At 36.0% G+C, this 13093-nt stretch overlaps 1 protein-coding gene across 1 annotated transcript; it reads right to left on the minus strand.

The window, feature by feature from the left end:
• Positions 1-10890: 10890 nt before the first annotated feature.
• On the minus strand, positions 10891-12323 carry LOC131648610 (protein neprosin-like). The gene is made up of 5 exons (XM_058918353.1): positions 12291-12323; positions 12032-12187; positions 11853-11906; positions 11622-11768; positions 10891-11348 (listed from the first exon to the last, which is right to left on the minus strand). Exons 1-5 carry the CDS (start codon positions 12321-12323, stop codon positions 10956-10958), a joined length of 783 nt encoding a protein of 260 aa, XP_058774336.1. The 3' UTR covers positions 10891-10955.
• Positions 12324-13093: the final 770 nt, after the last annotated feature.

Genomic DNA, 13093 nt, shown 5'->3' on the forward strand with positions numbered 1-13093 from the left:
ATCCCAAACATCAACAGCACGCGGCGCCATCTTGGTTCGCGGCGCGAACTGAGCGTCCCAAAAATCCTTGGCTCTCTGCCAAGCTGTTCGCGGCGCAACCATCTGCATGCGGCGCGAAGCGAGAAAAAGTTACGCCTTCGCGGCGCCAACACGGGTACGCGGCGCGACCTGTGCGTATCACAACTTCCTGGCATTCTGCCCACCTGTTCGCTGCGCCAACCCTATGCACGCGGCGCGAACCGGTGATTATTTAGAAACCCCAACCTGCAGAAAACAACATTCTACACATCCCAAATGCCCTCAAAATCACACCAGTACGAGTTTCGGAAAATGAACCACACATACAACACAAATTGCACATTAGTGTACACAATTCAAGCTTCAATTGACATCATAACATCATACACATCATGGATTCAACAAAGGATTAAAAGTCACACAAATGAACCCAATCCCTAAACCTATCATATGACTCAATTGATACGAATTCCACATCTATTCTATGCTATTAACCCCTAACCCGATAATAGATGATAATCAGACAAGTCCCCCCTTACCTTAGCCAAATTCTTGATCTTTGGTCTCTCCTCTTCAGTTCTCCTTCACGTTCCTCGTTCCCAAAACTTCTGTTCTTTCACGTTCTTTCTTTTCCCCAATCCTTTATTATTTTATGAAAATAATAATATTAAGGTTAGTAAAAACTTTACTATATCACACCCCCTTCTTTACTATTTCCTTACAATGGCCCAATGTCATAAACCATTATTTTCCATAAAATTCTCAATAATTCTAATTATTAATTCAATATTCCAAATTAAATTAATATTAAAAGTATACGGGCGTTACAACTCTCCCCCACTAAAAGAGTTTTCGTCCTCGACCTCAAGCAAAGAGTTCCGGATAGGAATCTTTCATCTGGCTTTCTAACTCCTAGGTGATGTTTCCATCAGCTGGTCCTCCCCAAGCTACTCTGACTAAAGTTATTTCCTTGCCCCGCAATTGCTTCAGTCTTCTATCTTCAATCCTCACAGGCAACGTTTCAACCGTTAAGTTGTCTTTAACCTGCACGTATTCCACTTGGATCACGTGGGACGGATCCGAAATGTATTTCCTCAATTGAGACACATGAAATACATCATGCAAGTTGGCAAGCATCGGCGGTAAAGCAATACGATATGCCACTTCTCCCACTCTTTCAGAAATTTGGAATGGTCCAATAAAACGCGAAGTCAACTTCTTTGACTTCAAGGCTCGACCAATACCCGTCATAGGAGTAACCTTCATAAACACATGATCTCCCTCTTGAAACTCAAGTGCCTTCCTTCTTTTATCATAATAACTCTTCTGACGACTCTGAGAAGCTTTCATCTTCTCTTGAATCATCTTAATCTTCTCCGTGGTCTGTTGTACAATTTCTAGTCCAATCACAGCACTCTCACCAGCTTCGTACCAACACAATGGAGTTCTACATCTCCTACCATACAATGCCTCAAACGGAGCCATACCTATACTCGAATGATAACTATTGTTATAGGTAAACTCAATCAAAGGCAGATAACTATCCCAAGCACCTCCTTTTTCCAACACACAAGCACGTAACAAGTCTTCTAATGACTGAATTGTCCTCTCAGTCTGTCCATCCGTCTGTGGATGATAAGCAGAACTCAATCTCAGCTTAGTACCCAAAGCCTTCTGCAAACCTTCCCAGAACTTAGACGTAAATCTCGGATCTCTGTCTGACACAATACTCGAAGGAATACCATGTAGACTGACTATCTTCTCAATATATAATCGAGCCAGCTTTTCCATCGGATATTCCATTCTTACCAGAATGAAATGTGCGGACTTCGTCAACCTGTCCACCACGACCCAAATAGCTTCACAATTCTTAACAGTTCTCGGCAGACCCGAAACAAAATCCATCGATATGCTATCCCATTTCCACTCAGGAATAAACATCGGTTGCATAAATCCAGATGGCTTCTGATGTTCAACTTTTGAATTCTGACAAGTCAAACAAGAATACACAAACTCAGCAATTTCTTTCTTCATTCCAGGCCACCAAAATAGCTTTCTCAAATCATGATACATCTTGGTAGCACCAGGATGAATACTTAATCCACTACGGTGTCCTTCTTCTAAAATACTTCTTCGAAGTTCAGCAACATTAGGAACACAAACTCTATCACCAAACCTCAGTAACCCATTCTTGTCAACTCTAAATTCACCGCCCTTGTCTTGGTTAATCAAAGTCAACTTGTCGACTTATTCGACATCAGCCTTCTGACCCTCTCTGATCTCTTCAAGAATACCACTAGTCAGCTTCAGCATACCCAACTTAACACTAGTAGGAGTACCTTCACATACCAAACTCAAGTATCTGAATTGTTCGATCAAATCCAATCCCTTCACCATTAGCATAGCCATATGCAAAGTCTTCCTACTTAAAGCATCAGCAACCACGTTTGCCTTACCCGGATGGTAATTTAAACTAAAATCATAATCTTTAAGGAATTCCAACCACCTTCTTTGCCTCATATCCAGTTCTTTCTGGTCAAAGAGATACTTCAGACTCTTATGATCACTGAACACCTCAAATCTCGAACCATACAGATAATGTCGCCACAATTTCAAAACAAAAACTACCGCTGCCAACTCTAAATCATGAGTCGGATAATTCCTTTCATGCACTTTGAGTTGTCTTGACGCATAAGCGACCACTTGTTGATTCTGCATCAGTACACCACCTAAACCCATCAACGAAGCATCACAATAAACCACAAATGATTCTATCGGATTCGGCAAAATCAAAATAGGAGCACTAGTCAACCTCTTCTTCAGCTCTTGGAATCCTTCCTCACATTTTACATCCCAAATAAAAGCCTGTCCCTTTCTGGTTAATTTGGTTAACGGCAATGCTAACTTTGAAAATCCCTCAATGAACTTTCTGTAGTAACCTGCAAGACCAAGAAAACTACGAATCTCCGACACTGACTTCGGAGCTTCCCACTGAGATACCGCTTCTATCTTTGTAGGATCAACAGCAATACCATTCTTAGAAATCACGTGTCCCAGAAACTGACCTCTTCCAACCAAAATTCACACTTCGATAGCTTGGCAAAAGTTACTTCTCTTTTAACAGCTCTAGCACAGTCTTGAGATGTCCCGCATGTTCTTCTTCGTTCTTAGAATATATTAGGATATCATCTATAAACACCACCACGAACTTATCGAGATAAGGATGGAATATCCTATTCATATACTCCATAAAAACACCAGGTGCATTAGTAAATCCAAACGGCATTACCGAATACTCGTAATGTCCATACCTTGTTCTAAAAGCAGTCTTTTGAATATCATCATCTTTCACACGAATTTGGTGATACCCAGATCTCAGATCAATCTTACTAAACACACGCGCTCCAACCAGCTGATCCATCAAATCATCAATCCTCGGCAATGGATACCGATTCTTGATAGTAACCTTGTTCAATTGTCTGTAATCTACAAACAACCTCATTGAACCCTCTTTCTTCTTTACCAACAACACAGGCGCACCCCACAGCGAAACACTAGGATGAATAAATTTCTTCTCAAGCAATTCTTCTAACTGCTTCTTCAGTTCAGCCAATTCAGACGGCGACATACGATACGGTGCCATCGACACTGGACTAGTTCCCGGAACCAAATCAATAGAAAACTCCACTTCTCTTTCCGGTGGTAACTCATTCACATCTTCTGGAAAGACTTCTGGAAATTCACACACCACTGGTAATTCGCTACTCGCCACTTTCTCCTTCACATTCATCAATGCGAACAACATAAACACTGTTGCACCATCCCCGATAGCTTCATTCACCTGTCTAGCTGTCATTTCCAGATCATCAGTACTAACCTCTTCAGGAAAAATTACCGTCTTCGCAAAAAAGTTGATATGAACACGGTTGACTTCCAACCAGTTCATTCCCAGGATTACATCGAGTTGTTTCAACGGAAGGCACACTAAGTCCATCCCGAATTCACTACCAAAAATGTCAACCGGACAATTCAAGCATGCAGACGAAGTAGTTACTGAACCCGACGCAGGAGTGTCAATAACCATACTTCCATTTATGTCAGATATCTCAAGATTTAACCTCTCAGCACAATCCAAAGAAATAAAAGAATGAGTTGCTCCAGTATCAATAATCGCAACTAAAGGTGTGCCATGAATAAAACACGTACCTTTAATTAGTCTATCCTCCAGAGTGGTCTCTGACTCGGTCAAAGCAAAAACCTTTCCTCCCGATTGGTTCTTCTTTGGCTTAGGACAATTCGGACTGATGTGACCCTCTTCACCACAGTTGTAACAAGTCACAACCCTCTTCTTGCAGTCAGCAGCAATATGACCCACTTCTTCACACTTGAAGCACTTCTTCTGGTTCAGTTTGCACTCATTCCTACGGTGCCCGACCTCACCACAATTATAGCACCTACAAAAGCACTGGAGTCTCCTCCACTAGGCTTCTTCCAACCACCAGTCTTGGAATTACCTCTACCATATGGCTTACTCTTATCCATAGGTTTCTTCCCTTTTCTGTCGACTAACTCGCGAGAGTGAGATGACTTCAGCTTGAGATTATCTTCCTCGAAGATCCTACTACAGTCCACCAAGTCCACAAATCTCCGGATCCTCTGATATCTGATACCCTGTTTAATCTCATCACGGAGACCGTTCTCAAACTTGATGCATTTCGAGAATTCACTAGCTTCATCATTGTTGTAGTGGACATAGTACTTCGCCAACTCAACAAACTTCTAAGCATATTCTGGTACCGTCATACTACCTTGAACCAGTTCCAAAAATTCAATCTCCTTTCGACCTCTTACGTCTTCAGGAAAGTACCTTCTCAAAAATTCTCTCTTGAACACAGTCCAAGAAATAGCCACACCATCAGTTTCCAGTTCAGTCCTGGTGGCCATCCACCAGTCGTCAGCTTCTTCAGACAACATGTGAGTACCATATCTCACCTTCAGATCCTCAGCACAATCGATGCCTCTGAAGATTCTCTCGATCTCCTTAAGCCAATTCTGAGCACCTTCAGGATCATGCGTGCCCTTGAACAATGGAGGATTGTTCCTCTGAAAACTGTTCAGCTTCCTGTCAGCACCAATCGCAGCTCCAATGGCATTTCCTCCCAGCACACCAGCAATCATGCCCAGAGCCTCAGCGATAGCATCATCGTTTTTTCCTCCTCTTCCAGCCATTGTTCTGCTTAAATCACAACCAATTTAATCAGAACAGAAGTATCAACAGTTTACTCTTACTAGTCGCATACACAGGAAAACAAAACTTAACACTAAGACTCTGGTCATAACGACCGACTATGCTCTGATACCACTATTGTAACACCCCTTACTAACCCCGCGGCAATATAAAACAAATATTCAGAGTACATGAAATATGGGTGTGCCACAATTCATAATAAATAAACATCATTCAGTCATGTCATGCATTCACTGAGGTAATCATCATAAATTAAAACGTTTCATGTTAACACGGCGGAAATTTATCAAACGGACTAAGTTTAACATCTTTAAAACTTATCCTTCAAAACATCAAAACGTAGCGAGAGTTATCAAACATAAACTCTAAATATCGCGTCCCCAGTGTTACAACTATCAGAGCATGACACCTGACGCTACTAAAATAACTGACTCATGAGCTAATCCTCACCGAGTCGAACAACCGCTATCCTCAATCTGAAAATGACAACATGTAAGGGTGAGTCTCATCATAATTAACAAATGTTATAAGGTTATAAAGCAATAACACATCACAGTTGCATCATTCACCCAATTGTTTCATAAACAGACATTCAAAACAAGTCAAACAACAATCAACACATCATCAATATTTACAACACTGGAATACCTCCAATCATGTTATAAATTATGCATATGTATGAACTGACACTATGCATGTGGTACCAACATCATCAAATGGGGATAACCCATGACCGATCCAACATCTTCAAGATACGGCCCTGCCATCACAGATTCCACACAATGGGAATCATGCCCTTCACTGATCCAACACACCCTTATGGATACAGTATCATCAATGAACATGAATGAATGCAACATATACAACATACTTATGTCATCGTCATCATCATCATCATCAAAATCATCATCATCAAGTATGTTCATATATATTAACATCATTCAATCACAATTCCATCATCATCATATAGAAAATATACACGTATTTGCACCAATCATCATCTTCAACAAGAAATAGCATACATGTATTTTCATCATTCTAAAACCAATCAATCATCATCATATAGATTATTCTATAAGGTTCGTTTAGCTCGAAACGACACATCAAACGGACTAACAGTTAAAAAGTTATGCATCTTTGAACTTTTAAAATATCCCAAACATCAACAGCACGCGGCGCCATCTTGGTTCGCGGCGCGAATTGAGCGTCCCAAAAATCCTTGGCTCTCTGCCAAGTTGTTCGCGGCGCAACCATCTGCACGCGGCGCGAAGCGAGAAAAAGTTACGCCTTCGCGGCGCCAACACGGGTACGCGGCGCGACCTGTGCGTATCACAACTTCCTGGCATTCTACCCACCTGTTCGCGGCGCCAACTCTATGCACGCGGCGCGAACCGGTGATTTCAGAAACCCCAACCTGTAGAAAACAGCATTCTACACATCCCAAATGCCCTCAAAATCACACCAGTACGAGTTTCGGAAAATGAACCACACATACAACACAAATTGCACATTAGTGTACACAATTCAAGCATCAATTGACATCATAACATCATACACATCATGGATTCAACAAAGGATTAAAAGTCACACAAATGAACCCAATCCCTAAACCTATCATATGACTCAATTGATACGAATTCCACATCTATTCTATGCTATTAACCCCTAACCCGATAATAGATGATAATCAGACAAGTCCCCCCTTACCTTAGCCAAATTCTTGATCTTTGGTCTCTCCTCTTCAGTTCTCCTTCAAGTTCCTCGTTCCCAAAACTTCTGTTCTTTCACGTTCTTTCTTTTTCCCAATCCTTTATTATTTTATGAAAATAATAATATTAAGGTTAGTAAAAACTTTACTATATCACACCCCCTTCTTTACTATTTCCTTACAATGGCCCAATGTCATAAACCATTATTTTCCATAAAATTCTCAATAATTCTAATTATTAATTCAATATTCCAAATTAAATTAATATTAAAAGTATACGGGCGTTACATCATGCATCATAGTTGTTGCTACAAAGATCTGAAGCACTTCATTTTTCAAAAACAACATAGAATTATCAGAATTTAGGAACCAGTTATCGCAATTCCAGCTCCAATCTCCGTTCTCCCACTCTTCCGCCTCTGCCACCGTCATGAACGGATCAGAAAAAGACATATAATTCTACATAAGCTTCAGACAGATTCTGGTTTGCAGCCCATTTACTGAACCAAAATGAAGTTTTCTCCCCATTGTTAACCCTGCAAGCAACCAGATCCGAAAAAGACATGCCACTAGAACCGGTACTGTCATTGATCAGAATCAAATCTCTCCATCATATTGAATTCATCTTTGTTATCACCTTCGCATCGTTTACAAACATCTTTGTTGTTGGATAGTGTACCTGTAGCATAACAAATTATTCCACACGGCTTGATCCTCCGAAACAATTCTCCACTTCCACTTCATCAACAACGAAACATTCATGCCTTCGACGTCTCTAATTCCCAGCCCCCCTCAGCTTTCTCTTTTCACACATTTTTCCAGCTTATCCAATGGATACATCTCTTTCCTTCCTCTCCTCTCCACAAAAATTTACTTTGGATACTTCTAATTTCTTTGATTATCTTCTTCGGGGCTCTATAAAACGATAAAGAATACAACGGAATTGGGTTCAACACCGAGTTAATTAGAACCACTCTGCCCCCCAAGGATAAGAACCTTCCTGTCCACCTCGATTGTCTACTTTTAATGTTACGCACCACCTCCTTCCACATTAAAGCCTTTCTAGGATTGTCACCAACCCACACTCCCAAGAATTTAAACGGCATGGAACCAACACCGCAAGCTAAAAAAGTAGACGCATATGACATCGCCCTCTCACACATATTGATACCGTAGATGTTGCTCTTGCAAAAATTCACTTTCAAGCCAGGCATCAGCTCAAATCCTCTCAATATGGCTTTCAAACTCCACGGATTATCATCCCCTCCTTCCCCAAATATGCTATCAATATCGTAGATTTAAGCTGATATGTAATTGAGTAAAGTGACAATAATAACGATATGCTATCAATATCGATATTGTGAATTAAAATGTGACAATAATAACATTACACTATTAATATCAATATTGTGAGTAAATAATAATCAAGTTTAATATCTATTTTTTATTACTATTAATCCTTATAATTCAATAATAATAATAATATATTATTATTATTAATATTATTAATATTTAATTTTTGGAATTTAATATTTATGATATATTTTATTTTAAACCCAAAACCCTAAATATTTTAATTAAATCATCATTTATAAACTTTAATTTATAGTTCTACCGCAACAATGATGGTTACTATTTTATTAAATATTTTTTAATTAAAAAATAAAAAGTTAAATTAAATTCATTCTCACAATCATTAATTATGATTATTTTTAAAAGATATCATTAAATATTTATTTAATATATGATCATAAAATCATATAATATCAATAGAATGCATAAATTTACAATACAAAAAAATTTAAAAATTATAGGCATGTCCGACGGGCCGAACCTTTTTTACTAACGGGCCGACGAAATATTTACTTAAATTGAACAGATATTATAGATCATATGTTCTAACGGGCCGACAAAATATAGGTTTTTTAATCCTTATATTAAATTTTTACTAAAACATTTATTTTTGACTGAACGAGACTACTTAATTTATATATCTTTTATATATTTTTATTAACCGTTATTATATTATATTTATTTATTATTTACAATTACATATGCGCGACCCGTGTGAACGCACGAGTCTCTTGCTAGTTTAATTTAGAGTGAAGTTCCATTTTAGTCTCTCATAAAAATTATAGAGGTCAGATTAGTCCATGAGGAAAAAAAAGTCTCTATTAAATCCCTTACAAAATTTAACCGAGCCATGTTAGTCCCACAACAAACATTTTTTTAAAATCAGTTTTTTTTCTTAGTTTTGAACCGTGACTTGACTGCTAATAAAGACTCATTTTAGTCCCTCACAAAAAAGGAAGAGTCCAAATTAGTCCCAATGAAAAAATTTCTATATTTAATCCCTTACAAAACTTAATCAAGCCATGTTAGTCCCTCTTTTAGTATTTCTTTTAAATCGATTTTTTTTTAAATTGTGATTGGACTCCTATTTTACGACTGTTGAATTGAAATTATTTATGAAGGGATTGTAGATAAATCATCGCGATACCACAACGTTCTTTTCTTTGTTTGGTTTATTATCAGGCTTATGGGTGGGTGACTACTGTTTTTGTTGTTATGTATTATTGTGTATTAGGTGTCGTTATTGTTTTAGTTGTTAATGATTTTTTAGGAAGGTTTAGTTTTGTTACTAAGGTGATTTAGGATAATTTCTTGCTTTTCTAAATAATACTTGTGACGAAAATAATACACATGGTATGTTGGAAGAAAATTGGTTTATACCATATCACTTAGGTTTTGATGATAACAAAGTATTTAATGAACAATTAGGTATACTAACATATGTTCAAGTGTGCAGGATCATTAGTCAAAGAATTTATCAGGCTCTAACTTCAATAGGAACATATGAAGAGAAACTTGAGACTCAGATTATGAAAGATCAGAATATGATGACTCAAATTCTGAATGATAAGATTTTAATGTCTCACATCTAGGGAACCCAGCTTCTGGTGGAAACTTAGACTCTGAAGACCATGTGCAAAGGAACTTAACCTCTGACCTGTACTCAATTTCTGAAAGCAGGTCTATCTTGTCATCAAGTCATAGTTTAAAAATACGAAAAAAATCGTTAGAAAAAAATATTAAAAGAGGATTAACATGGCTCAGTTAAATTTTGCAAGGGATTAAATAGAGACTTTTTTTCAGGGACTAATTTGGACTCTCCCTTTTTTGTGAGGGCTAAAATGGATCTTCACTAGTGGCCCAGTCACGGTTCAAAAGTAAAAAATATCGGTTTAAAAAAAATATTAATAGAGGGACTAACCTGGCTCGGTTAAATTTTGTAAGGGATTTAATAGGGACTTTTTTTTTTCTCAAGGACTAATCTGACCTCTAACATTTTTGTGAGGAACTAAAATAGGACTTCACTCTTAAATATTTTTTATAAAAGGAAAATTATAACAATTGGAGGTAGGCAGAGCATATGATAAAGTAGAAAATATTGTGTAAATTAAGGTTTAAAAAATATATATATCTAAAGATGATTAAGTCTTCTTTTGAATCATTTTTTTAAGGTAGACCTTGCTTTCCAAATTCTCACAACTTATTATATAAAATAGTTCAGCCATTTCTTGGTTTGTAACTCTCTTCTTCACTTGTAACCCTAAGGTGAATTCACAATTGAGAAAAGATTAATTGACTGTAAATTAATAATAAGTAAATTTTAATAATTTAATTGTATTGAATAATTGATTGTAAATTAATAATAAGTAAATTTTAATCATTTAATTGTATTGAATAATTGATGTATCTGATCTTTATTTATACCACACCAATGATTCAATGAATTTAAAATATCAAAATTTTGTTATACTAAAGAATGAAGATAAAATTAATTTATGCAATAAAGCATCAAGTTCCATATAAGAATAAAGCACTCATACTCAAGAATTGCCCACAGAAATTAAAAATATATATATTTTTAGCTCTTTATTTCTTATTTTATTTTATTTTATTTTATACAATATTCCTTTACGGACATCTCGGATAATTCCTACCAGGTCCACCAAAGAAAATATATGTCTCATAATCTTTATCAAAACCTCCTTTTATATTATAACAATCTGGTTTTTCTTCTAAATATTCAGCATCCAGAAGGTCTATATAGACGTTTGGATTAACTGCAACTTTCATATTCCTAATATATGCAGCCTTTTTCAAACCTTCATCAGCAAATTCTCCACTACCCATGAAAGTTGAAGTATGATCTCCCGATGGATTTAAATCCACAACTTCTCCACCAAACTGAATTAAATTTGCTTCATGATTTAATTCTTTAAAAAGTGAGTATGACCAATAACCAACTCTTTCATAATTCTCATTTCCAGCTGCATATTCAAGCCACCAACGCTGGTTCTGTTGATCCTTCACAAACAAAAAATAAACAATACATTTACAACCTTTAAAAAAAAAATACTAATATGATTAACAACATACTTCCCCTCCTCTGGTCTTATTTATAAGCAAAGATTCTTTTTTTAGTTCATTGAGTAATGAATGTATATAGTCTGTATAGTAGACTAGATACATTTATTATTAAATGAACCTAAAAAAGAAATCTTTACTTATAAATAAGGCCGAAGTAGTAGTGGATTTTTTCTTTTAAGAGGTTAATTTAGTTTCTAAGAAAATTATTACCTGCTCGATTTTTAGGTTAAAATCATATTGGTCTCCTCCGATTACCGACACCGGACCAACTGGAAGTCCAAGGACAATTTTTTTGCTAGTTTGAACAAAACCAGGACATATTACATTGTAACATCCAGTTGCTTTATAAGCATCCGCCTACAATTATTATTAATATTATTGATTTGATCTTAATAAAATTTCTATACTTTTTATATTTTTTACTTCGATCAATTTACTTACCGTCCAATAAGTAAATATTCTAGGGCGACTGTCCCCGAATCTCTTCGGACATACCTGCAGATGATTGATTAAATATAAAATTTTATATATTTAAAGTGACTATTACAATTAAAATATCAAAAAATGTAAATCATTAAAATTAAAATTAAAAAATATTTGAACACAAAAAAAAACCATACCTGCCAACCAGCTTCAATACTTTCTTTAGCTGTTAGAGATTGAACCCAAATTTTAGATGAGCTTGATTCCTCTCTATTTTCTACTCGAGGAGACCATACATTTATGGTACCCTTTGCTCCATGGTAACCAGCTCCTTGCACATAGGTAATTGTTTCCTGATGATGCAAAAAAATTTAAAGTTAAATTAAGTGTTTAAAAAGGATTTAGTTTAAATATAAAGTGACATTGTAGATGAAATTAAAATATAAGTTGAATAACACCATTGGAGATTTTTTTTTTTAGTGCACTCATTATCATAGGCTAAGTTGTTTGCTTATTTCTTAATTTAATTACCATAAAAAGGAAAAACAAAAAAAAATTGAGAGGAAATACACTAAGTTATTGTAATTGCATACATAGAGTCTTTCATGAAAGGGTAGGCCTTTTGTTCCAAATTTTATTTCTTCTTCTTTTGTTCTTCTAATTGGTATTGTTCCATTCGGACAAGATTCACCTGATAAACTTCATGATGGAAAGTTTACAATTGAATTATCTATTTGGTTGTGCGCTTTTGATTCTTCTTGAGAATTCTGCACATGAAAATATGGATGAAAATATTTTCAATAAATTCGATAATTTATTTTCAAAATGTCTATAATTAAATTGACAGAAAAACAACGTACCAATGAATTTTGTCCTTTTAATTGAGGGAGATCAAAAGCGGGTTGTTTTTGAAACAAAACACAATCTATGATATCACCATAGGGACTCTGAAAAAACAAACACAAATTAAATAAATCTAAGTATATTAATGATGTTTTAAAATTTATTTTAACATATACCTGAATTGTCTTAATAGCAGGCTTATTGATTTGTTGAAGATGTGCCTTTATCGTTTTATTTATTTTCTGAGATTCTTTTTCCAATCGTAAAGTTTGGTTTACTATCTGGTGGTTGCTTGTTTCTAATGAGTAAATAGGACAAATGAAAGCACCAAGAAAAATAAAATGCAAGATGAAGGACATAATTTTTGAGCTGAATTTCATGTTCGTGTTTTGTGAGTGTTTTTCTTACGTGAATTG

The sequence above is a fragment of the Vicia villosa genome, linkage group LG2, assembly GCF_029867415.1.
Source record: "Vicia villosa cultivar HV-30 ecotype Madison, WI linkage group LG2, Vvil1.0, whole genome shotgun sequence".
NCBI lineage: Eukaryota > Viridiplantae > Streptophyta > Magnoliopsida > Fabales > Fabaceae > Vicia > Vicia villosa.